Source organism: Neovison vison, chromosome 10, assembly GCF_020171115.1.
Source record: "Neovison vison isolate M4711 chromosome 10, ASM_NN_V1, whole genome shotgun sequence".
NCBI classification, from domain to species: Eukaryota; Metazoa; Chordata; class Mammalia; order Carnivora; family Mustelidae; genus Neogale; species Neogale vison.
Window position 1 is genome coordinate 72314498 of NC_058100.1, and position 25460 is coordinate 72339957.

Below are 25460 nucleotides of genomic sequence, written 5' to 3' on the forward strand. Positions count from 1 at the left end.
TTTAGGGGGAAGGGGATAGGGAGAGAAGTGGGTGTTTTTTTTTTTTTTCTTTCTCCATTACTTAGGCTGATTCCCAGGCACATCCCGAACATCTTCCTGGTTTCGAAAGCTCCCCCCACCACTACCATTTATGATATCATCGAACCCTCCCAACCCCGGGAGGCAGGTGTCTTCCCCACCATGGAGATGAGGACACAGAGCCTCCACGTGATCCGGGGACCTGCCCAACACAGCACAGCTTGTAAGTGGCAGAGCCCGGGGCCATGGACCTTAATGTCAGGGTTCCTTCCTCTACCCCAGACTGGAGGCGGGTGGAGGCAGCTCCCTGTCACCGGACTCCATGGCTCTATCTGGGATGACAAAAAAAAGTGAACACTGAGTTTTCTAAGTAGTTGCCTGGGGCAGTAGGAAGTTTTGCTGGGCACTACTTATCTGCAAATGTGTTGTGGCTTTTTAATTAAGGGAGCTTGTGGGAGAGTGATGGTCTTGCTTGAAATGGTCTCTGGGATGCTGTGGAGAGGGGGCATTGATTTCCTCATGTACTGTGTGAGGACCATACAGCCCTGGATCTCTCCTGAGCGTGAGATTATGGAGAAATTGAAAGATGACACTGATATTGTTCACGTGAGCTAGGGACAGAGACTTCAGGTCTTACAGGATATTTGCATTCTGTCTGCCTCTGATGTGTGACCCCCAGGCCAGACTCGTCCCTCTCTGGTCCTCAGAGCATCCCTCCGGCAGCCAAATCTATGCCATCTGCCTGGCAATTCACTGCCCAGCAAGACCCCACTCCCTTGGAACCCTTCCAGAGGAGGTAAGAAGGGCAGGGTGGTCAGTGTTCAGAGGAAATAACTCACACCCCTCCCTGGTTTGGGAATGTAACACCAGGGAGGTGATAGGCACCAGAAGCCCGGCAATGGTGAGGAGGAGGAATGGCACAGGCTGGGGCCGGACCCAGTTACGCAGCTCTGGCCTGTACAGAGCTTGCTTTTCATGCCTTCTTCCTCTGTTAATTTGGCTTGTTTTCCAAACATGGGTCCAACCATCTCCCCCCAGAAGCAACAGCGGCAGAAGGAAATGTTATTAAAAACGAGTCCGTTAGTGGGCATGGTGTGTGGATGGAGTGTCCGGGAGTTTTGGCTGCCAAATAAAGACTTTATTGTTGTCATTCCTCCTTTCCCAAGCTCCCTCCCTCCCTCCCTTCCCCCCTCCTCCCTTCCTCCCTTCCTCCTCCCTCTCCTCCCTCCCTACAATCTGCCTGTCCCTCCCCCTAACCTAACCTCCCCACCCCACTAGGATCTGGTAGAAGAAAAGTCAGGCAAACACAAGCACGCAGGCACCACTGGGAGATCAGAACTTCTAGCTGGCTCTCTGCTGCCACAGCTCCACCGAAAGGGTTGGGGAGGAAGAGGGGGAGCCCTGCCGGGGGACTAAGCCCACAACTGAGAGGAGAGGCAGGTGCGTGCAGGTAAGCCCAGTGGGGAGATGGGGGGAAGACCCCTTCCTCCAGCAGGTTTCCTCCTATCTATCCATCTATCCCACTGACCTTGCTGATCTGGTCTCCATCTCCCCTACCTCCCTCCCTCCCTTCCTTCCTTCCCTCCTCCCACCTCGTCTCCTCTTGATGTAGGAAAGACGCCTTTCAGATGAGCTCCAATAAGGCTTCCACATTTCTTCTGAGCCCTCCTCCTCTACCTTCTCTCCCTCACTCTGCCCATGTATTTGCTCCATGCAGAAGTTCAACGTTCTTGGTTCAGAGGTTTGCTGCAGCACAGGGAGTTAAGCCGAGCACAGTATTCCTACACAGCAGGTGTTTCTATGGAAACCTGACTCTAGAACCCATTTCTTCGCACCTTTCATGTATCGTCACACACTGCCAACCAGGGCACACACACGTCACATGGAGGCTGCGTTTTCACTGCACACGCACACATACATAACACACACACGCAGTAGAAAGATGTCCTGTCCGTTCACCTCCACACTCGGCATCCCACATGCTGAGCCGGAGCACGGAGACCAGCTGCCTGTAGACACACACACACACACACACACACACACACTCCATCTTGTCTTTCACACTCTCACATGCTTCCCCAGCTGGAAGAGCAAAGAGAAAATGCGTCTTCCCCCTGAGATGGCAGAGCCAAAAGAAAATACTGTGTCCTAAGCTGAGGCCGAGAGAGAGGAGGTGAACAAGAGCAGGAGCTGGAAGGGGGTTTTTCAATCTTTAGAACTTAATTGGGTAAGAGGGAGAAAAAGTGCCTTTCCAACCCTCACAGTCTTCCCAGTAGCTCTGCCTTTCCCTCTCTGGTCCAAACCACTTGGCTTTTGGAAAGAAAGGGAAGAAAGCAACCCAGCTTCCAAGACTTGGAGGTCTGAATTCCCAGCTCTGGGGGTAGCTCATTTGGTTTTTTTTTCTGCAGGCAGCCGGAAAAGGCTTCGCTTTAAAGCTATTTCAAAATCATCAGGCAAGGGAGCCTGTGGCAGAGGGCAAGAAGACAGTAATTCCTTAGTCAGGGAGGGGAAAGCTAAAGTGGGTCATTGAATGGGCCTCCTTTCCAGGTAGCCCTTCCCTCCCCGCAACTTATTCAATTCTGCCATAGCAGCGAGAGTGTGTCCCAGGGCAGGTCGATGGGCAGATCAGGGTCGCCAAATATGTTTGATCTTCAAAATCACCTGGGGCAAGGTGGGGGGCCTGAGAGCTTACTAAAAATATAGATGTCTGGACCCGTCACTCCAGACCTTCCAGATGGAGCCCAGGAATCTCCTGTTTAATGTTTGAGGGGTTCCTGACGGTCAGTCAGGGTTTGAGAACCTGAGTCAGGGGCCTGAAAGAGACCCGAGCTGGTAATGAGGAGCCCAGGAATCAGGGCAGTGTTAGCTGGGCAGAAGAGCTGTGTGGTGTCCTGGACAAGAACCATCTGGTAGAGGACCTCCAGAGTGTTCCATGGGCCACCGTCTTCTGGGGCATGGGAACAAGCTCCTGGAGGAATAGGGAAGATCTGCTGTGGGCTCTCCCCTCCTTCCCTGCAAGCACCAGCAACCACATCCTACGGAACATCCCAGAAAGTTCCCCCAAGATAGCTCCAAAGAGCTTGTTTCCTCTCACTTGCTAATGCACCTTCCCTGGGCACTGGACTAGGCCTTCCCCATCCCTCCTAGATCTCCTCTCCCCCTGCCCCACAGCTGTCTCTCCTGATGTGGCTCTGCACTCCTCCTCCCCCTCCCCGGTGGGCAGCCCCATTTCCTGGGCAGGTGACGGAAGACTGTCAAGGCTGGAAGGGGCAAAAAAGCCAGGTGCAGAAGGTTGGGAGGGGAAGTCAGAGATCACAGGGGGCCCCAGAGCCAGCTAAGGAGGTGAGACTGAGCCTTCCCTGGCCAGCATCCCCACAAATGCCATAGAAAGGCTTCAGGTGGGGTTAGTGAATTGAAAAGACAAAGTGAGCCTCCCTCCACCCCAGGCGACTGGGGGCCTCTGTGGTCTCTCCAGATAGTTGGTTCTAAGACCCATGTGTGGCATCACAGGCCCCAAAGGGAGGACACTGCTCCGTGTGGAAGTGCTGGGGGAGATCCAGGAGCACCCACCCGTCTCTGCCTTTGGGTGGAGGGCAGGGCTGCCCTCTGGCTAAGCCAGAGGGAAAGAGACACAGTTACTTTGAAAATATGCCCACAGCAGCTTAATGTTCACTGAGCACTCACTTTAAACACATTTGCTCATTTAATCCTCAGAACAATCTGACAGGAAGCTGTTAATACGCCCACTTTACAGACGGGGACAATGGAGCTCAGCAGAGGGAGGTTTGCGCCAGCGGATCCAGCAACAGGAGACTTGTAGGGTTGGGACCCGGCTCTATGAGTGCTCAAGGCATCAGACAGATTCTTCAAGGCTTTCTTCGGGGATGAGGGATGCTGGGGGATGGAGGCAGGACGAAGGGTACAGTGAGGCACCAGGCTGTCAAGAGGACAGCCCTCTCTCCCCCTGCTCCTTTCCTAGTCCCTCAGAATGGAAGACGTGCTCTTCTGGACTAGTGGCCTCAGGCCAAAAAAACTTCATTCTGTTTACACTTTGCCTTGTGGTAGACGCTGAGGAGACAGATGGTCTCTGCATAATAGTGTTATATTTATTTTTAGTATTTCTTGATCTGTGGTTCATTTTAAAGTCGCTTATCACACTTGATTCTGACAACAACTGGGTGAGGAATATAGGGATAGGAAAATGTGTTATCCCCATTTTACAGGTAAGGAAACTGAGGCTGAAGACAGGGTCACGTAATTAGGTAGCGGAAGACAGGCCAAGAACCCTCCCCCCAGGTCTGGTATCCCCACTGTCCCAGTCAGCTCACCCTTACACTGACTCACCCCCCAGGAAAGGGACGGCTGCATCAGTAGTGTTGAATTCATCCTCGCCTCCATATCAGACCGCTCATTCCCTGAGGACCACATGAGCCCTACTTGGAGGGGCTCAGGCAGCCTGGAGGGGAAGGCGGCCTGTCTCAACTCCTCTGCTAGCAAATGACCACCTGATTCTCCTGGCTTCCAGCCTCCTTCTGGGCTTCTGGAAGAGATAAAGGGAGCCGGACAGCTTTCAGAAGTCTGGGTGTAGAACCGAAAGAAGGGACAAAGAAAGAGGGTCACCCCAGTGTCCATGACTGTGGCTCTGGGGCCAGGGACAGCCCCCTTCTCCATAGCGGGGTGACTAGCTGAGTTAAGCCATGGAGGCTTAGGGATGACCAACTAGGCAGGAAATCTGGCAAGAACAAGACTGCCAGTGAGTACAGCTGACCCTTGGAAAAGCACAGGGGTTGGGGTGCCAACCCCCACAACACAGTCAAAAATCTGCATGTAACTGTTGATTCCCCCCCAAACTTAACTACTGATAGCCTGCCTGTGTGTGACCAGAAGGTTCACAGTGGATTAACACATATTTCATATGCTAACACTGCATTCTTAAAATAAGGTAAGCTAGAAGAAAAGAAATGGGATGTGAAAAGTCGTAAGGAAGAGAAAACACGTTTATAAAACTGTACATGCATGTACTGAAAAATGTCTGCGTGTGAGTGGACCCACGATGTTCAGACCCGTGTCATTGAAGGGTCAACTGGAGTGTGGAGTAATCCTCCTTCAACCCCCTGGGGAGACACACGCAACCTTCCTCCCAGCCCAGCCCCAATCCCGGACTCTCCAAGTAAAACCAATCACCCTTAAACTTGCCCGTACTGATGTGACAAACCCACGTGAGTTTCAGCCCAGCCCTGCCCGGAGCCTCAGCATTGCCTTAGTCCTGGGCGTCCGAGCCTCAAATGAATGAACTCAGGAGCCAGGCAGGGATGAGGGCCAGTTCACTTTAAAAGTCAGTCTCGCTCAAGAACCGGCTCTTTTATAAATAAATAGGTGAAGAGAGGAACCCCCTGCCCCTGGTGGAGATTTTCTGCTCTACAGCATGCCTTCATGCGAGTGATCTCATCTCGTCCTCGCACAAATGATGAGACGGGGGAGGAGGGTCAGGGCCAGGATGCGAGCCCAGATCTCCAATACTTGGAACTGAAATTCCAGCTGAGAACTCTCGCAGGAAATGTTCCCAAGCGAGAGAGTGGGTGTTGGCTTGGGCTTCGCCCCCGTGAAGCAGCAGCTCTCTTGAGCCGGTGCTGGGGCATGGAACTGCGGGCACTGGGGCACGGGAGCCCGACCACGGAGCGGGGAGCACCACCAGGCGAGAAAGTTGGGGCTGGGGAGGTGTGCCTACAAGAGCGCACGGAATTTAGAAATCGTACCCACTCCTGACCCACCCCAAGGGTGTTTATGATTGGACGGAAGGCTCTGGAAGGCAGGAGAAGAAAGTGTGACTTCGGGCTTCGGAGTCCAGGAGCCTCCACCCTGTCACACAGATTGTGCTTTCGGGGACTTGGAACCTCGCTGAGGCTCCCTTGCGGGGAGCAAGGGCTGCGGTCAGGACCTCCGCCTCTGGACACTCGGGCTCCAGCAGGAAGAGGCGTTGCCCAGTGTAAAAAGCCTTAGAAATGAACTCTGTTTTCTCAAGAAAGAAGCATGGACACACACACACACACACACACACACACACACACAGTAGAGAGTGGTTGAGCCCTGGGGCTTAAGAAGGGGAGCTGAGCAGAGGCAGTGTTTCTCCGTGGAACAGGCACAGAGAACGTTTCCTCCGAACCCTCCTCAGGGCTCTGAGAGGAGCTTGGCCAGCCTCAGAGGTTTGGAATGTAGAAAGGTCAGACAGCGGGTTGGGGGTTGGGGCCTGGGGGTGAGGGGAAGATAAGAGAAGTTCCAAAAGGCTCTGATGCAGGAGCCCGGGATGGGGAAGACTTATGCTCACTGTGGATGGAAGGAGCACTCTCCCTCCTGACCATGAGGCCCTCGGGGACACCCGTGAGCAAAGACCAGCTGCCCAGTCCCAGAGCCCCACAGAGGAGCCTTTGCTGGATGCTCTGGACAAGTTTTACTTGCTTAACTCAAGGTCTGATACCTGGTAGATGCTTCTGGTGACAAAGGCAGGGAAAGGAAATGGGGAAGCCCGAAGCCAGGCCTGGGGAGCCTCCCTGAAGCAGCACTTCCCATCCCGAGAGACCTCTGGCTTATCTCCGGCTCCCAGGTAAATATAGGAAAATATAGGGCCATAAAAATTGGGGCTTTTAAAAATGTTTGCATTCCGCATACTAATCTTTAACCACCCCTTTAAAGGGCATATGACTATGCTATCTTCAAGAAAATTATAGGACTTACGAAATATTAATTCATAGTTCACCAATCCTAAGCGGTGAACTCGAGTTTACAATGGTTGTCTGTTCTTTTCAGGCCTGTGGGACTGTTGGATCCTCAGCTGGAGGTAAAGCCAAGAATCTAACTGCACGGTTCTTCTTCGTGACAGGAGGCCCAGGGAAATGACCCTCGTGGACCCCCTTGGAGAGGCCCGGCTGGGGAGGGACCCCCTAAATGGGAGATGGAGAAGTATCAGAGGCCACAGGGCAATCTCTTCCCCCCTCCTTCCCTCTCTCCTCTCCCTTCCTCCTTTCCTCCCTTCCTCTCTCCCTCCTTCTCTCCCTCCCTCCTTCCTTCCCTTTCTCCCACTTTCCCTCATTCCCCCCCTCATCCTCCTACCCCCCTCCTTCTCTCCCTCATTCCCTCTTCCTTCCCTCCTTCCTACCTTCTCTCTCCTTCCCCCTCTTCTTTCTCTCCTTCCCTCCCTTTCTCCCCCTTCCTCTTTGCCCCCTTCTTTCCCTCCTGCCCTCCCTCACATTCTCAGAGTACTGTGTAAGGACTCACACACATACACACAGTGAACATGTGAACATGAACTTGGTTATGTGTGTGGTGCGGGGAGGTGTGTGTGTCTGTGTGTGTGTCTGTGTGTGTGTGTGCACAACAGAGAGTGAGCAGGGTAGGCACGAAGGGTGTGTGTGAAAGGGGCAGGGAGACACCCTCTACCCCCTGGGGTTGTGCTCTGCCCTCTCTCACCTTCAGTGCCTCCTGAGCCCCTGGCCCGGGACTATGCCGCTGGTGAGCGGTTTCTAGCATCTTCCTTTGAGCAGAGCCAGCAAGAAGCATCCAAGGGAGGCCTGGAAGCTCATGTGGGCTCAAAGGAAATCCAGTGAGAGGCCCGGCCCAGGGGCACAATCCCAAGGTCCAGATGCAGCTGGGGACACAACGTGGAGACCCACCCTAGGTCAGAGAGCCTGTACCCCAGCCCCCACCAGGCCTCCAGAAGGGGAGGGGCAGACACCACCTCCTGAGACTGGCAGCAAGGTGGGCCAGGGGAAGCAGTGTGGGAACAGAGACGACTGAAGGCCCCAGTGGGGGAGAGCGGACAGGATGGCCAGAGGAGGTAGCTGGGGGACCGGCCAGTCAGTGGGCAGCCCTGGTCCTCTCGCTGTTCTTCAAGCTTGATTCAACACAACCCACGTGATCCCCTCTGAAGGCTCATCAGAGCCCCTGGGGAGCACAGCCCCAAAATAGCCCTTGATGACCTATTCCGCTATGTCACAGGGGCCAGCAGGAAATTCTTCACATCCAGTCTCAACACCAGCAGCTCCAGTGGATATGGGGGTGGCGAGACCGAGTCAGAAGAAATGAAAGTGATTTCCCCAAAGCTTTTGATCCTTGCCCTGTTTATTTTCACAGGAGCCTCCACATCTGGGGAGAAATTCTTGGTGTGCCTCTAGCTGGCAAAGAGCAGCGTTCCCTGAGCCCGGAGTGGGTGGATGAGGGGGGGGAGCAAGCATGGGAGGACCCAAGACGGGAGCGTATCTACAGCATTTTCCTTTCTTTCCAGGACCTCTGCAAGTCCTGCTCTAGAAGTCAGGAGACCCCCTGCCCAGGTTTTTGTCCCGGGTTTGCTGTTCAATAGCTTCCTCGCCTGGGCAAGCCACTTCCTCCTCCCAGGGCTCCCCCCCATTTCTGTAAATCGTAGAATCTGGGCTTGAAGGGTAGATTTCAAATCATGACAGCTCTTCTTTCAAATACATGCTTTGGTCAAACCTCTCTATACAGCAGATTTAAAAATACAGAGTGGCTAAGTTTGGCACAGGGGCAAGCTGGGGATGTCCCAGGGCCGCCCACTCGGTCTCCCTCCCTCGGGGGACTCCACAGAACTGGGGGCACGGTCTGAAAACAACTGAATTGTGGGATCTCTAAGGACCCTTTCAGATGGACCGCTTAGGACGCAATGGCTCATGTCCCCTAACATCCCTCTTCTAGGAACAGGATGATTTGCTCACACTGTAAGTGGGGAGACCAAGCACTTGAGAGGCTAAGGGTCTTCTCCAGCAAGTCCCAGAGCTCCCGAGTCACAGCCAATGTGCCTTCTGCCAGGATGGCTCACCCTCACCAGAGCAGGTTAGGTCTTTGGCTGGGGATCCCGACCCTCAAGTCCATGTTATTTTCTTACTTGCTGGGTACAGGCCAACAAAGAGATGCTTTGACAGGTCTCTCCCACGGCCCCCCTGGGGCCCATCCTGGCCAACTCTTGTGCCAAGACAGGGCCTCCAATTCCAGAGGTCCAGCAGGCTAATAACTTCCTGTGTCTCCTCCCTGCAGGTGCTTCACCTGGACCATGAGGTCATCCCTCTACTGGCTCCTCCCACTTCTCCTCCTCTTGGCCTCTGTGGCCCAAGGCCAGCTCACAAGGCGACCAAGACCCAGGCCCAGGCCCAGACCCAGACTCAGGCCCACACCCAGCCTTCCTCCGCCCCATGAGCCATCGGAGCCTACAGACCTGCCCCCTCCTCTCCCACCAGGCCCCCCCTCTATCTTCCCTGACTGCCCCCGGGAATGCTACTGCCCCCCGGATTTCCCGTCCGCCCTCTACTGTGACAGCCGCAACCTCCGGAAGGTCCCTGTCATCCCCCCCCGCATCCATTACCTCTACCTGCAGAACAACTTCATAACGGAGCTCCCCGTGGAGTCCTTCCAGAATGCCACCGGCCTGAGGTGGATCAACCTGGATAACAACCGGATTCGCAAGATAGACCAGAAGGTTCTGGAGAAACTGCCCAGTCTGATATTCCTCTACATGGAGAAGAACCAGCTCGAAGAGGTGCCCTCGGCTCTGCCCCGGCACCTGGAGCAGTTAAGGCTCAGCCAGAACCAGATCTCCAGAATCCCGCCTGGCGTCTTCAGCAAGCTGGACAGCTTGCTGCTCCTGGATCTCCAGCACAACAAGCTAAGCGACGGTGTCTTCAAGCCCGACACCTTCCAGGGCCTCAAGAACCTCATGCAGCTCAACCTGGCCCACAATATCCTGAGGAAGATGCCCCCCAAGGTGCCCACGGCCATTCATCAGCTCTATCTGGACAGCAACAGGATCGAGACCATCCCGAACGGCTACTTCAAGGGTTTCCCCAACCTTGCCTTCATTCGCCTGAACTACAACAGGCTGTCAGACCGGGGGCTCCCCAAGAACTCCTTCAACATCTCCAACCTGCTCGTGCTCCATCTGTCCCACAATAAGATCAGCAGTGTGCCCGCCATCAACAACAAGCTGGAGCACCTGTACCTCAACAACAACAGCATAGAGAGTGAGTGGGGGTGGGGCGGGGCCACAGCCACAGCCATGGCCACGGCCACGGCCACAGCCTCAGCCAGGGAAGTGGAGGCTCTTATTGCCTCAGTCCCTTCTAGGAGCTTAGGGTGAGGGGGAGGGGGTGGGTAGAGCAAAAACGCACCCAGTGTGGCACTGGACTTCAAATCTTGACCTTGCTACTTACTGTCTGTGTGACGTTGAACAGATATTTCCCCTCTCTGGGAAGTTTTCTCACCTGTAAAATGAGAATGGGAATAATACCTTCTGTCACAAAGTTGATATGAAGATTTAATAGGTTAATATGGACCAAGTACCCAGAATACCATGTTTGAAGGGTAACAGCTCTTCCTCCCCATCCTTTCTCACTAGTCCCAGCTTCTCTGCCCTCCAGATCTACCGGTAAGGTAGACATGGAACGTGGTCTGGAACATTCTCGTGAAAGCAAAACAGTGACATGTTCTGAATGTCACTTCTCTGAAATGTCCTGGGCCTGTCCCCTGCACAAGCTGGCAGCTGGGAGAGGAAGACTGAGGCTAGGTTTTGAAGAATCTTAAAAAGATGTACACAGCAAGGCAGCTATATACTCGGGGTAGGCAGCTGGTAAAGATGTGGCAGCCAGAAGAGCAAGCCAGTGTGCTGGTGCTTTCTGAATTTAGCTGGAAGGCGGGACTACTTAATCACATAAGATAGCACATTTCAGGCAGAATTTGCCCAAGCTAAATCTATATAGGGTCCTGGGCTAGGGGAAAAAATTGCAGCCCGGAGGCAGAGGCTGGAAGTCCCAGCTTTTCTTCGATCAACAATGTCAGTTCTGAGCAGAGTATCGACAGAACGCTTTAAAAGCAAGAGAGAATATTATCTGGTCCTTGAACTAAACCAGGCTCCATCCACACTAGGAATGTAGCAGCAGTGGGGCTGAAGGGGATAGGGGAAAGGCAGCACACCTAAGAGAACATTAGGAATCCTTCATTTCCAAGCCAAAAAATGAGAGGGAGATTGTTGAATTTCTAGAATCTTGAAACAAATGAACAGGTTCATTCACTCATCTGGGATAATTAGGGGAAGTAGGGGAGGGCTTTTTTTAAAGCTTGCAAAAAACAAATTCAGGAAAAGGGGAAACTGTTTAATTTTATCCTACAGGTCGTGAACTGATGGAATGCATAACCCCAAAAGCTAGATAGGCCGAAAATCCAGGCAGAATGGCCAGCAATCTCTCTTGGGGTGTGGAAGGGCAGGCTTCTAGGGGACATCCAGCCCTTGGAGGCTAAAGTCAGAAAAATCACACTCCCTCCACCTGTCTCCTCTGTGCCCAACCTATCTCCAGTGTCACCAGCGGACAGAGAGGGTGGAGCCCAGCCCTAGGTCAGCGTGATAGCCATGTTCTCAGCAATGACTTCATGCTGCTTCCTGCCCTGTCCTTGACAGTCTGCACAATGCCTTTGCCGACATCCTCTCATCTGGAGGGACGGGCAGGTACCACTCTCACCACTTCACAGATTTGGGAACTGAGTTGGTTGGTAGGTCACAGTCCAAAGTCCCAGTGGTCATGCGAAAAAAAAATCCACTGATTTTCTGCTACTCCAATGATGAAGAGAGAGGAAGAAGGAGACCAAGTAGAAGAAGAGCATCACTAACAACAACGCTGACCCTACAGATGATGAAAGAAGCAAGATTTAGGGGGAAGAAGAAACTCATCCAGAAGATGACAAACCTGTCCTCACCTCACCAGAGGTGGAGGAGACAATGGAATCTTATTTTCCATTTGAAAGCCTACCACAGGGCTGACCTGTCCGTCTTATCTCCCTAGGATATCTCTCTGTGCTAATTACTACTCCCAGATTCCGCCATGACCTTCGCTGCCTCTACAACTTCCTTCAAATCGGGAGGTCACTCTAGCGGAACCCCATCCCCCACATCTCCACCCGCTGGGGTCCCAACCATCTCTGAAAGTCCAGCTCCCTGCTGACTTCCTCCATGACTCTACCGAGTGAATTTCCAACAACAATGGTTGATTGGTTCTGACTTAATTGATTCTAAAGTAAAGTGAGCCTGGGGGTGGGTAGGGTTGACTCACCCTTGGTCACACATTCTCAAGGTCGGCCAATTCCAGAGAAGAGCACTCCAGTTCTTATCCTCAGTGGCCCACCCCCTTCTCCCTCCTCATCTTTGCCCCCAGCCTTGTCTGTCCCTGTCCCCCCCACGCACGTACCGGCTGACTTCTCCCTTCTTTCTCCACAGAGATCAATGGGACCCAGATTTGCCCCAACAATCTAGTTGCCTTCCATGACTTCTCCTCGGATCTGGAGAACGTGCCACACCTCCGCTACCTGCGGCTGGACGGGAACCATCTGAAGCCACCTATCCCACTGGACCTCATGATGTGCTTCCGTCTGCTGCAGTCCGTGGTCATTTAGGCCTTACTCTGCCCCCTGGATCGCCTCTGACCGCACTTGAATGCTGATGGCCCGGGTGCCTGTGCCCACCGTTCGTGTCCTCTATCCTCCTTTCTTACCCCCAGCTTTGCCTTTCTTCTCCCACCTTCCCGAGGCAGGGACTAGCCACATGCTCTGCTGCTCCTGAGGCTTTTAGAGCAAGACTTCTAAGGGCTTGATTGGGTTCACCCAGCTCAAGGACACCCACTGCACATCCTCACTTCTGGCCCCAGCAGCACAGAGCTGTGCCCAAAGACAACCTCTTCTCTCCTCCTCCTCTACCCTCACACTCCCGGGTAAGTCGGGACCAGGGGCTAACATCTGGAACTTGGTCCCGGCTGAAGCAAGCAGAAGGTGGTCAGAACAGCCCAGAGGTGAGGTTTGGAAAGTCCTGCTGGAGACTCCAACATCATGGGCAGCTCTGGCCCCGACAGACCCCTTAGCCACGGATCCCGCCTTCCAGAAATGCTGCTCTGCCGCCCTGTTCGCTGGCACCAGACGTTGTGTGGCTCTTTACCAGCCCATGTTCTCCAGCAAGGAAGTGCAAGGGAAGGGCTGAAGGAGGGTGGAGGGTCAGGGTTCCCACAAGGGCCTGCCTCCCGGCAGTTTCTTCACAGGACGAGCTCGGGCCCTTCTCAGCACACGCCCTCCTGGCTGGGCCTCTATCTCAAGAGTAAGAGCAGGGAGTCAAGGAGAAGAATAGTTCCAGGAATTTGGAATCAGCTAGTGGGAGAGAGGTGGGAGTCAGAGCCCCAGGGTGGGGCCCCTGTGGGTACAGATGGGTCCCACAGCCCCCTTGCCCGTGTGATGCCCTGGGCCCCTCGGTGTCCATAGGGTCCGGTGCCACCAGCCCCACCCCACCATCTGTTCTCAATCAGCGTGATGGCCCAATCCTGTCCAAAGCCCAGAAGCAGTTCATGAGAAAGTATTCTGGGAAGGGCTGAGCCCCAGAAATCTCCCAGAAGCCTGTTCCACAAGCACAGATGGACTTCCCCACGCTAAGGCAGGCACATCAGTGACACCTGGTGGCTGGTGCAGCTCCCAGCTGGCTCCTGTCTTCCTCACCTCTCTTTGGGCTGATTTTACAAGGTCAAGGAGCTGGCCTCAGGTTCCAACTTGAAGAGCCATGGGCCATGCGCACAGTCGCTCCTCTGGGATGTAAAGGATGCAAAGTGACAGAGGCCTTGAGGCCAGGGGCTGATGTCCACCATGAGTGAGCACAAGTGGGAACCTTCAGGAACCCAGGTGAGGATGTGGTTTGTTCCTGTTTGCTGTCTGACCTTGCGGGTCCCTTCTGCCCACAGCCCTCATGTCTGGAAGCTAAGGGGGTAGATAAGATGCCCCGCCCAGGTCCCTCCAACATTCACGGTCTAGTCCGAGGCTCCACTCTTTAAACCGTGCTCTGATTATCTCTTATCCCTGCCTCTCGCAGTAATTTATTCCCTATATGGACTGTCCCTCCCCCTTGAAAATCCCCTCCCCTCTGCCTGGGCCAGGTGAGCAGCTTGGCTGGCCTCCAAGCAGAGCCTGGGCCCCACAGAGCTCACTCACCTTCCCCCTCTCCTTTGTTCTTCTAGTAGATGCTGCCCTTCCACAGCTCTCTAGTGTGTATGGCAGGGGGGGGTGGGGGAAGGGGGTGGATGTTCTAGAAACAAGTAGGACACATGCCCAGCCTCATTAGGCTGAGAAAAGTTCCAGAAATTTTTAACAAATTGGATTAAGCTGAGAAAAGTTCCAGAAATTTTTAACAAATTGGATTAAGCTAGGTCCCTAACTTCAAGAAATTCCCATTATAGTCTATCTCACCTTTCTCTTTAGCTCATTTACAGAATACAGGGCCCACTTCCTCTTAGCCTTCTTCTCGCATTTTCCCATATAACTGCCCCGTCTTTCCTAGCTGCCTCTGGTTTCTCCAAGGCTCCTGCTTAAAGTCAATATATTATCGTGGCTGTAAGCAACCCGGTGCTAAGGCCTGGATAAGCCCCACTTCTGCACGGTCCTCACCCCTCACAACATCTGCCCCTCGGAGGAGGCCCTCAGGGGAGCTTGGTGCCTGTGGTCCCCCTGGGGACAGGGGACATTTCGGCTCGTGCAAACCTAAACTTTTGTTTCAGCAGCAAAACCATCCCCATCATCCCATCAACCCCATGTAGATGAAGTCTCTTTCCTCCAAGGCTCCCTGCAGCTGTAAGCTAGAGGGGATTTGAGTGAAATTGCCTTTAAGCGATAACCCCCCCAACCCCAACACACACACACACACAATGTGCTGACCTCCCGCGGATTTCAGGAAGCCCCTCCTCCATACAAAAATTCATTCTTCCAGTGCTACCGACACCTACGTACACAGGTGTGTGAGTAGATGTGTGGGTTACTCTACATGTATCTGTTCCTTCTTCAAAACCATGATAACCTTGTGAAACAACTTTTACACTCCAACATGCTTCACAGCAGAGGAAATAAAGGAATATGAAAAATCTCCTTGAACCTGACAGCGTGAACAAGTCAAGACTACCTTGAAGCGCTCTCACCTTCTCCCACCCCCAGCCCGCCCACCTCCCACCTCTTACCTGGTTCCAAGAGATAGGTGGAGAAAGGATCCCATTCTTAAGAAACTCTTTAAGAAAACAATTCCAAAGTCTTCTCTTGACAAATTTCCCCCAAACTCACAACCGTCATGAAAAATTGTCCCGAAAGTCAGATCAGAAATCCGATAGCTGCATTTGAAGCCCAGAGGCTCAGATTCCTTCAAACCACAGAAAGCAAATTGTTGAGGGTCTCCCAAATGCTCAGTCTGGGGCCAGGTACTGAAAGACACAGAACAGTCACGGTTCCCCACCAAGGGCCACTGACAGGCTAGTGGCGCAGCTGCAGGTAAGGAAGACAGACCAGAGGCAGAGCTGTACCGGGGCTAAGAACAAAGTTTCTCCAGCCTGCACAGAAGGGCGTGAACCGGGTGCCCGGAAGTCTGTCTTTAGACAGAAGGTGGATTCCGGAAGTGGGCTTGTGGGCTTCCCTGCACACTTAACCCTCCCCGCCGCCCCCCCCCATTTTCTTTAGAACGAAAACTGTCAGATGCTCCCTGCCCCGTCCACTCTGCTTCCTTAACACTTGCTTTAGTTCAACTCAGTAGGTTTCAGTGGACCTCGACTGTGTGCGAAGTTCCCAGCTAAGAATTCAAGGGCAGTTAATACCCAGTCCGTGCCTGTGAGGAATTCTTAGCGTGGGAAAGGGGAAAGCCCATGGAGTGATCCCACGTCCAACGTGTTTGGGGTGATGCAGGGCCCAAGGAGCATGGCAGAGAGGGCTTCTACCCCCGTGGAGGGACGCCAGAATCGCTCCTATCATTTGAGCTGGATCTTCAGGGATGAATCAGATTTTACCTGGTGAGGAAGAGGTGGGGGGAGCACGAAACCAGAGGGGAAACAGCACAAGCCAAAAGGTAGGAAGGCATGGAGAAGCGCCTGAGGAAGGGAGAGGAATGTGTTCAGGTCACAGAGTTATGTGGTTACAGGCCCTCAGCAGGGAATATATCCCTGCTGTTCAAAAAGCAGGAGGGTTCCTGAAATTTCCACACCCGCCCATGAAAAGGGCAGCAGCAGGGTCAGCTGGCCAGACTCCTGTCCCCACAGCCTGCCACCTCCTTTCCATCAGCACGCCTTGTGCTTCTCCTAATGAGCCCCGGGGATCAGCAGGGCCCCCGACCCCCCGGCCCCTTTGTGCCCGCTGGCAGGAAGCTGAGCTGCACGCCACCACAGCCCGAGGGTTAGTGTGTTCTCACACAGGTCACACACACCTGCCACCGACAGTCCTGAACTCCACGGGAACGAGAGAGTGTGACGGGTGAGCTTGGAAAGGAAAAGCACCGAGTAGAATCTGGGAGAGGGTCCCAGATGAGACTACTGCATCGGAAGGGGCTCTTTACCGGAGTGCAGTGGGAGCCTATGCATGCACTCCGGGAGACTGGCTGTGCCTGTGGGGTCCCGAAGAGCTGAAAAAGCACGTGGGGGAGGACTGATTGTAAATGCGTGTCACCGAGAAAGTGGGGAGGGAGAGTGGGAGCAGGCAGCAGGGGGAATGAATGAACAGTCGCATTTGCTTTCCTTGCAGGGAATAAATGGCGTAGGATGGAAGGGAGAGCCAAGCACAGCCTGCCTTGGGGGACGGGGGTGGGGGAACGGTTAGGCTCTGCCTGCAGAGCCCAGGCTGTGGAGAGAAAGTCGGGGAGGACAGCGCGCCAAATGTACCATCTGCTTCCTGGGCATCCTGCTGGCTCCAGGGCTATCTCTCCCTCCCCCCTGCAGAGCCCCTGTTGATGCCTCTCCCCAGATGGTGGGCTGCCAGGGGCATGGGAACCGGCATCCCTTTGGTGAGCAGGTCCTTGGGCTGGGGGATGCCGCCTCCTCGCCAGCTGGTGCCCGGGAACACGGCAGACCATGCACTGTACCCTGGGCCAGACTGGCGATCTGCCCCTTCCCCGGCTTTGCCAGGACAGAGACGAGTCCTGCCAATGCCGTCTGTTTCCAGGGCATCGAGGCACATGATCTCCAAGCTGGGGTAGGCAGGGTGGAGGGGATCAGGTAAAAAGAGGCAGGATCATATGAACAAAGGACAGTGCTCAGGCCTGAGCATCAAGAAATCTAGGCCCAGACCCTGGCTCTGTGTGACCTTGGGTAAGTCACGGCACCTAGCTGGATCTCTAGTTTCTTGTCTGTTGGATAAGCTGTTTGGACTAGATAATTTTCGGGGAGCTTCACGGCCAGGATTCAGTATCTTGTGAAGGGGACGGAGTAGAGAGTAGGAGGCAGCATTGAAGAACTCAGGTAAACACACAGCACCCACCCTCCCACCCCACCCAGCTCCTGCCTTCACACCACGGGCACCGCACAAGGCATTGAGGAAAAGAGAATGTCTCTGACACAGACGGCTTTGGTGGGGCATGGGGAAGAGGATTCTCCTCAACCTCCTGAGGAACCCACCCAACGGCTTCTGGGGTTCCTGATCAGGTCTCAGTCTCAGCAGATGAGAAAATTTCATCAACATCATCATCGTTGGGAAACTTGAAGTTGGTCTTCGAATCCTACCTCATCCCCCATTCACCTTCTCTTGGACCTGCCCCCGCCTTCAGCACCTCCCTCTGGTTATTTTTGTTCAGTCACAGTCCCATGTGGGGGTCCAGGTGATGGGTGGCTGTGTGGTCACTGTGCCTCCACTCAAGCTCTTTGAATCTTTGGGTACCATCCGAAAAAAAACTGGAGAGTCAAGCCCTGTCCCTCCCAAGCGCTCCATCACCTGCCGCCCGCTCCCTTAGAAAGAAGAACCTGCCAGCCCTCTCAACAGTGGTTCCGAAAAGAGAAAAGCAGCAGACAGAGAAAGAGGAGAGGTGAGGGAGGGCGGTGGGGAGAGGTATGGCGAGAGGGGGGCAATGAGCCAGTGGAGAGAGAGAGAGGAAGAACTCCCTCTCACCAAACAGAACACAGGGATGGGGGACCCGCTGAGCACAGAGGAGGGGGAACAGCAGGACACCAGGAAGAAGAGAAGTCTGACTGGTCACATGCCCCCTTGGACAGCTCCCCGCCCAACCCTGGCCCACTGCAGACGACCTTGCCTCCAGAGTCCCCACTTCTCCGGAAGCTGTGAGGTTCTGTTCTGCAACAAGAATAAGCGCGGGGTAAGGTTCACGGTTTGAGAGGTGTTGGGCTTATTGGTATAGAAATGAGGGGCTAGGGTGCAGTCCAGTGGCCGGCTTGGGCTTGGGGAGAAGGGAGGGAATTTAGGACTCCAGGCTAGAGAAGCTGGAGGGTAGGAGAGGGGGAAGGCTCTGATGGAGAGCTCATTCTTGCTACTGCAAAGGGCTTACCTCTAGCCCAGCGAAAATGAACAGAGGGGGAGAATCTGCTAGACTCTTCTGTAGCTGGCTTTGGGGAGGGCTACACTATCGGAGATGCATCAGATTCCTCACACCCACGCTGCACACACTCCTTCCCTGGTCTATGCACGTGTGCATACACTTACACACGCTCATCATGTGCTCACACGCTCATCACGCATGTACAGAATCACCTGGGCACGTGCGCAGACACCTAGGGAACGCTCTAGATGCGGACACACTCCCACAACCACCTACAAAGAACACTTTCATTTCTGCAGTCATTTGTTTCTAAAAAGCTGCATTTAGAAAGCGTATTTTGTAAACCAACATCCTTTTTTAGATCATATGTCTGTTTTTAAACCCATGTGCTCTGAGGGCACTAGGTGTGCCCTGTTTTTTTCTGCACCCCAGAGGTAAGTCCAGTGCCTGGGACATAATAGACACCCCATAAATGTTTGTTGAGCAAAGGGGTGACAGAATGCATAATCTCTTAAAAAGCACAAGACTCCTTGATGACGAAGTTTCTCTAAATCTGGCTTAGTGACTAATGGCAGGACTTGGTGTGTGTGGTTGTGTGTGATGAGTAAACGAGCCTTCACCGGGTGTCTACACACGCCTGTGTGAGTGAGTAGAAGTGTGTGTGCAAAGCATGTAGGCACTAAAGTGGGGTGGCGGTGGGAGGGGCAGTCAGGAGACACAGCCGCCCGCCACACACATAGCCCCAGCCTCAGGGGGCTTGCCAAGGCCATGATCGCACTAGTGTATCAGGAATGGCCTGAGTCTCCGGTGTGGGGGCGGGAAGTGGGGCGAGTCTGTGAGTTGCTCCCACAGGGAAGAGACAGACGGCTGCCCTTCCTCCTGCCCACTCCGCAGGGCTGGACTCTGAGGTGATTCAGCTTCTTCCTGGTTTCAGCGGCCGCCTCCTCCTGGGGACCCCCATGAAGCGAACCGCTTTCCTGAGCCTGCTAGCTCTGGTGCTGCTGGGGACAGGGACTGCCTCTCTCCCGAACGGGAGGAAGAGGAGAGATCCGGCCGGGGAAGACGATGCTTACGGGCTCCTGGGCAACTATGTCCTGGGCCTGGACAACTATGATGAGGTCATTGACCTGAGCAACTATGAGGGGCTCACGGACTATGGGGACCAGCTCCCCGAGGTAAGGGGCACACAGCAGACCAGCGACACTCCCCCCATGACACTGGGCGCTGGGGGCCTGGCTTTCAAGCCTCCCCTTCTTTCTCCAGGAGGTAGAGATTCTTGTCCTTCTGTGGGAACTTGTCACTTAGATGATACTAAGAAAGAGAACAACAGAAGTCCAATTTCTTGGTTGGTTTCTAGTAAACCTGGCGGTATTCACCTCCCTTGAAAGTCCTGTATCTGTCCCCCTGCCCCTAAGTCAGACCAGAATCCATAGCGCTGTGGGAGGGACGGGGTCAACCATGTCTTCACACACTCGCTGGAAAAAGAAGCTCCATGACCCTGTCTGCTCTCAGGCTATCTTCGAGTCTGAACTCCGTTCTTGGCCCTTCCTGGCCTTTGCAGGGGCTGATCCAAAGCCTGCACCCAGTAGCTATGTGAATTGGTCAGTGCTGGCCTGGGCTGGCCTGGGCTCTCCAGAGACGTGGATTCTAGCTCTGGCCCAGCTGGGCGGCCAGCCGCCTGCGGGATCCCTGCGCTCCCCTCTGCTGGCCCATTCCCTTCTCCATATAAGGAAGACGCTGCATCAGCCCCACTTTAGGAAGTTGCCTTCCTCCCTCCCCCTTTCTCCACAGTGACTCCTTGCAAGTTTGAAACTGGTCACCGAGGCCCAGAGTTCACAGGAAAGTCCTTTTCAAGCAAAAACTGGCCTACTGTGTGCTATGTGCTCTGTCCCCAGGTCAAAGTGAGCAGCCCGGCTCCTCCAACCAGGGTCAGTTCCGCTCAGAGCACAGTGACTCCAAGGACACTCTCCTCCAAGCCCCCAATGAACAGGCTTACAACACTGGGCTTCCTGGACTCCCCAGGCAGCCATGGTGAGTTCGAGGTCACAGGTCCCAGGGCACGTAGTTCATAGGCCATGCAGCCATGACCCAGCACCGGGCCTGCCACGGTGAAGTGTGGTCAGGGTAGGGAGTGAAAGGGCAGGGCTAGCTCTCACTGTAAGGGAGAAGAGGAGAAATGGGCACAGTCAGAAAAGGAAGGAAAGAAAGAAACCCAAAAGGAGAGGCTGGCTCTCCCTAACGCTTTTGAGTGAATGCACAAATTGGAGGCGGGGTGAGGGGGAAGTCAACCCTCTGCTTGCCTAGCAGAGCTACCCTACCTTAATTAATAGCATCACTAGGGGACCAGGTTGAGTGGTAATTAGATTAGAGACAATTAAAAGCCTGTCGAGGAGAATAAATAACTTTGTGGCTGTCACTTGGCATGGGGGCAAGTGAAGCAGTCCTACTGCTTTTCGACTCTAAATTCCCCCTTAGCGGCTCTTTCCCCTCCCTGATGCCCTCCTGGAGCCCGGGATGCTGGCGTATGTGGCAGTAAGGGGTTGGCACTCTGCTGGAGATCAGGACTGGAGCAGAGGCGGGATGCAATTAATTCCTGACTCGCACGTCCCTGGCTCCCGTGCTCTTGAGATATTTGTCTTGGGTGGATCTAGGGTATTGGGGCATCGGTAGGAATCCGTGACCTCTCAGAGCTACAGGATCTCAGGCTTAAAGAGACCATAAAGGGCCTCAGCTGGATCTGCCATTCAAGGCCTTGGGGTAAGAAGGATGCTGAGATCGTCTCTGCTCTGCCCACCCTGGCCCCTGCCTGCAAAGAAGAGCTGCCTCTTCCTCGTGGGGCTGTGTCACTGCTAACTAACCTCCCCCTTGAGTTGGATGGCCAATGGTCCCCCATCATCTCTGTCCCTTGTAATGGTGCATGATGGAAACCGCCTGCGCTCTTCAGTCAAATGAGCCAGGAAAGCCTCCCAGCGTTTTGAAAACAGTTTGGCCCATGTCTAATGACCACCGGCCATGGAATGATAACAGGAGAGCTGTTGCCCGGCAGAAAACTGGGATGCTGATACCCTAAGAAGGGAAATGAGTTCTAGGCAAGCCCTGTCACTCCATCGTGACTTTGCTGTGCTTGTTGGAGCCATATAGGCCATGTCTTACTCCTCGCCCGCAAGGCAGCTGGCAGAGCCAGTAACCATTGGCCAGTCCACTTAGTTCTGGCTTTATTTCATCTTCATTGTGCCTTTGGGCACCAGAGAGGAGCCTTATGGAAAAGAGAGCAGTGGATGTCCTAAAACACCCACCTAGGCCCAGGAAAACCTGCAGAGGACTGGAGCCTGAAAAAAGCCCCAGTGGGCCAGGACTGGGTAGTAACCAGTAACGGGTCTGCCTCTGTTAGGTTGGGGGCTGAGCGCCAGGCTGGGAGCGGCTCCCAGCACGGCCTCCGCGCTCTGTGTCGTTCCATTCCGGCCATGGCTCAGACGCTCCCTGGGTGAGGACCCTTGGTCCCAGAGGCTAAAGGAGGACTGAGAAGGGTCTCCCTTTGTTCTGTCTTCCACCTGGGCCAGACCTGCCCACCTGTTTGGTCTGCGTGTGCCTTGGTTCCTCTGTGTACTGTGACGATGCCGACCTGGAGAGCATCCCTCCTCTTCCCAAGACAACCGCTTACCTGTACGCCCGCTTCAACCGCATCCGCCAGATCCGAGCCGGAGACTTCAAAGGGCTGAGTATGTGGTGCCCTGGCAGAAGATGAGGGCGAGCCTGTCAGGGGGAACCCCCGGAACCCCCAGGCCCCCTGCTTAGTGCCCCCTCTCCACGAACAGTCACAGACACAGTGTCCCATGTGAGTTAGCCTTTCCCCCTTAGCTTTCAGTCTCCGCAGCTACCCAATGGCAATAACCCCAAGCCTTTTTAATCCCCTCCCTTGAAGATTTTGGATAATAAAGTGTCCTGTCTTCATCTGCACCCCCCAAAGCTCTGGAAAGCTGGAAAAGGGAAGATAGCATCAAGCCTACATTTTCAGATTCCAAGCCGCTGTAGCTCTGTGCCCTCCCGGTCTCTGGACAGACCAGGCTAACTCAGCCCCACAGCCCTGACGCGATGTGCCTAATTGTGGTTTGTTGTGTGTTTTGCTCCTTGATGCCTTCTACCCTGCCTCTGCTAAGAGACCTGGGCTCTCATCCAGATCCTGCCACTAATTCCCAGAGCCCTCAGGGTCACGGCAACCTTTTCTGTAAACCAGCGGTGAAGGGGCCAGGGGCGGGGGGCGGCGGTAGAATGGGTCCAGACATTGGTGGGTCTGTCGGGTCTTGCCTTCTACCGAACCCCTCCGAGGTGGACAGCCGCCCCACAGGGCAGAACTCCAGGGGAGAGCATTGCAGAATCTGAGGGCTTTCCCCCGAGGTTCCTGGTTTATGACGTTATATCTCCTGGCTTGGACCTCATACAGGTGGAGAACAGACTGGCTTTCCCTATCTTAAAAGGGATGGAGCGGGGTCCAGGTGGGTCCAGCGAGGGCGAGGAAAGATGGTAGGTCCCGTGTCTCTCTGTGTTCTTCCCCATGCCCCACAGCAAAACTGAAGCGGATCAACCTTTCCAGCAATTCTATCTCCTCCATTGATGATGACGCCCTCCGGCTGCTGCCTGAGCTGCAGGATCTGATCCTTCCAGAAAACCAGCTGGGGGCTCTGCCTGCGCTGCCCACCAGCCTCGAGGTCCTGGACGTCCGCCAAAACCGGCTCCGGAGCTCGGGGATACAGCCTGGAGCCTTCAGGGTGAGCCAGGGCCTGTAGCCCACCGTCTCCCCGCTGCCACCCCTGCCCACAGCCACACACACACAAGCCCATGCCCTCATGGGATAGCCCTGCTCCATCCCTGTCCTGTGCCCGTCTAATAATCAAACCCCATTTTCTTCATCTGTTCCCATTATTGTATTAAACTTTTTGTTGTTGCTGCTGCCAAGAGACTGCTTCTGATGCAAGAAAGGGTGTTTAGGAGCACCTGAGTGGCTCAGTGGGTTAAAGCCTCTGCCTTCGGCTCAGGTCATGATCTCAGGGTCCTGGGATCGAGCCCCGCATCGGGCTCTCTGCTCAGCAGGGAGCCTGCTTCCTCCTCTCTCTCTGCCTGCCTCTCTGCCTACTTGTGATCTCTGTCAAATAAATTTTTTTTAAAATGTTTTAAAATAAATAAATTAATTAATTAATTAAAGTCCTTACTATTTAAAAAAAAGAAAGAAAGAAAGAAAGGGTGTTTGACAACGTGCTAGCCATAAATCTCCAGGAAAAGGAAATTCAGGCCTCGTTACTGGAAATGGGGGGGGGCGGGTGGTGTTGGAAGTCAAGGTCAGCAGCTCTCCCTCTCTGTCTCCCGGGTATGCAGTCTCTTGGCTTCTCTCCGAGCATCCTTCCATTCACCTGTCTGCACCCGCAGCTTCTGCTTCCCCAAAACACGGGCTTGCATGGGACTTGCCATAGTGCTGGTCCCAGCCCAAACTCTACAGAAACCTTTATTTCCAAAACCCGCTACTAACTGACTAACCGTTGTCCTTCTGTGAGCAAATGCTTGTGGGAGACAGTCTGATTGCTTGCTTGCTGGCCGGTTCTGATGGGAAGGGCTAAGCCCCCAGCGCAAACTGGGCTGAGCTCCAGGAGTGGTTCCAGTGTGGAAACGAATTGCGGCATGGACCCGACCTCCCCCCACTCCTCGCCACTGTTTCACACACGCAGACTTAGTTTGTCTCGCGTGCCCGTGGCTCTCGTTCTGTAGCTCTGGCTAGCTCCCGAACATGCTCTCCACAGCCATCCCGGGCTTAGCATTGGAGACTTTTTGTTTGGGAAAATCCCTTTCTGATGGCAGAAATGTTGAGGCTGGACTGAAAGCGTCCCCCCTCCCACCCCCTCCCTGCCCCTTGCCCGCCCTTCACCTGCTCCTCGTTACCAGCTGACCAGCCCTACATGCTACCCCAGCTGCCAGGCCTCAACGCAGCCCCGATCCTTCTGCGTCCAGTAGGAGTTGGTGCCTGTGAGCTCCTGAGAGGCTGGGCAGCCCCTGCAGCACCCCAGCGCCGAGCCTGGCCCACGGCTGAGGCTCAGGAGACCCTCAGTGAATGAATGGGGTGACATTAGGCGCCCATCCCTGCCGGGTCCAAGAACATCTGCCTTTGTCTCCTCCCCAGGCGCTAGAGAAGCTGCAGTTCCTCTACCTGGCTGACAACCTTCTGGGCTCCATCCCTGGGCCTCTGCCTCTGAGCCTACGCTCGCTGCACTTGCAGGTAAGCCGCACCCCAAGGGCAAGAACGTTGACTGGGGCCAGGGACACGGAGGTCAGATAACTGGGAGCTTCCTTAGGCAGTGGCGGGCGTCTCCTTCACTGATTGCTCACTGGAGGCAGGGATCGGAGGTCTTGCGCAGGCCATTGTCTACAGCCTAGGGGTGACTGCCTTCCTCTCCTTCTCCTGAAAATGCTTCCTGTACCCCCATGTCCTTTATCCCATCTCAGCGGACTGCTTGTTCCTTCCCTGCCTTCCCTTCCCCTCTGTCTCATCCTCCTGCCTTATCCCTCTAACTCTCTCCCCTCACTCTCCATCCATCCTCCACGGGCCACCTCCCCTCGCCCCTTGCTGCACGGCCTTGGCCTTCTGTGCCTCAGTTTCCCCAGCCTCAGGAAGGGAGCTGCCAGGGAAAGCTGAGATCTGCCTTCAGCGCTGCCTGAGGGCCCTCTCTAGGCAGAGGTGTAGCAGCTGTCTGTGTGCTCTTTCTAGAATAACATGATCGAGACCATGCAGAGCGATGCCTTCTGTGACACCGAGGAGCACAAACACAGCCGGAGGCGGCTGGAGGACATCCGCCTGGACGGCAATCCCATCAACCTGGGCCTCTTCCCCAGCGCCTACTTCTGCCTGCCTCGGCTCCCCACCGGCCGCTGCTGCTAGCTCGCCTGCTCCGCACATGCGGCGAGGGGCCCTCGCCGCCTCCCAAAGCACGACTGTCCCCGCACGGTGGTCTTCCGTTCAGCCAGGAACCAGTTGCAAAACCCACCCGTACTCCCTTCAGCCACCTTCTATATGCATGCACGCACACACACACACCCACGCAGAGACATACGTATACACAATCGATACACACACACACAGAAACACGTGCAC

At 54.5% G+C, this 25460-nt stretch overlaps 2 protein-coding genes across 5 annotated transcripts; both read left to right on the forward strand.

Moving 5' to 3' along the window:
* Positions 1 to 1307: 1307 nt before the first annotated feature.
* On the forward strand, positions 1308 to 14961 carry LOC122918814 (proline and arginine rich end leucine rich repeat protein). 4 transcript variants are annotated; one of them, XM_044267647.1, is made up of 3 exons: positions 1308 to 1468; positions 9061 to 10040; positions 12284 to 14961. In XM_044267647.1, the coding sequence occupies exons 2-3, from the start codon at positions 9077 to 9079 to the stop codon at positions 12457 to 12459; spliced, it is 1140 nt and encodes a 379-aa protein (XP_044123582.1). In that variant the 5' UTR covers positions 1308 to 1468; positions 9061 to 9076; the 3' UTR covers positions 12460 to 14961. The 4 variants fall into 4 exon arrangements, with proteins under 4 accessions (XP_044123582.1, XP_044123580.1, XP_044123583.1 ...); XM_044267645.1 differs by lacking the exon at positions 1308 to 1468 and adding an exon at positions 6345 to 6619; XM_044267648.1 differs by lacking the exon at positions 1308 to 1468 and adding an exon at positions 6823 to 6853.
* A 4278-nt stretch (positions 14962 to 19239) lies between these two features.
* On the forward strand, positions 19240 to 25247 carry OPTC (opticin). The gene is made up of 6 exons (XM_044266341.1): positions 19240 to 19500; positions 20221 to 20356; positions 21886 to 22044; positions 22889 to 23091; positions 24492 to 24587; positions 25077 to 25247. The coding sequence occupies exons 1-6, from the start codon at positions 19285 to 19287 to the stop codon at positions 25245 to 25247; spliced, it is 981 nt and encodes a 326-aa protein (XP_044122276.1). The 5' UTR covers positions 19240 to 19284.
* Positions 25248 to 25460: the final 213 nt, after the last annotated feature.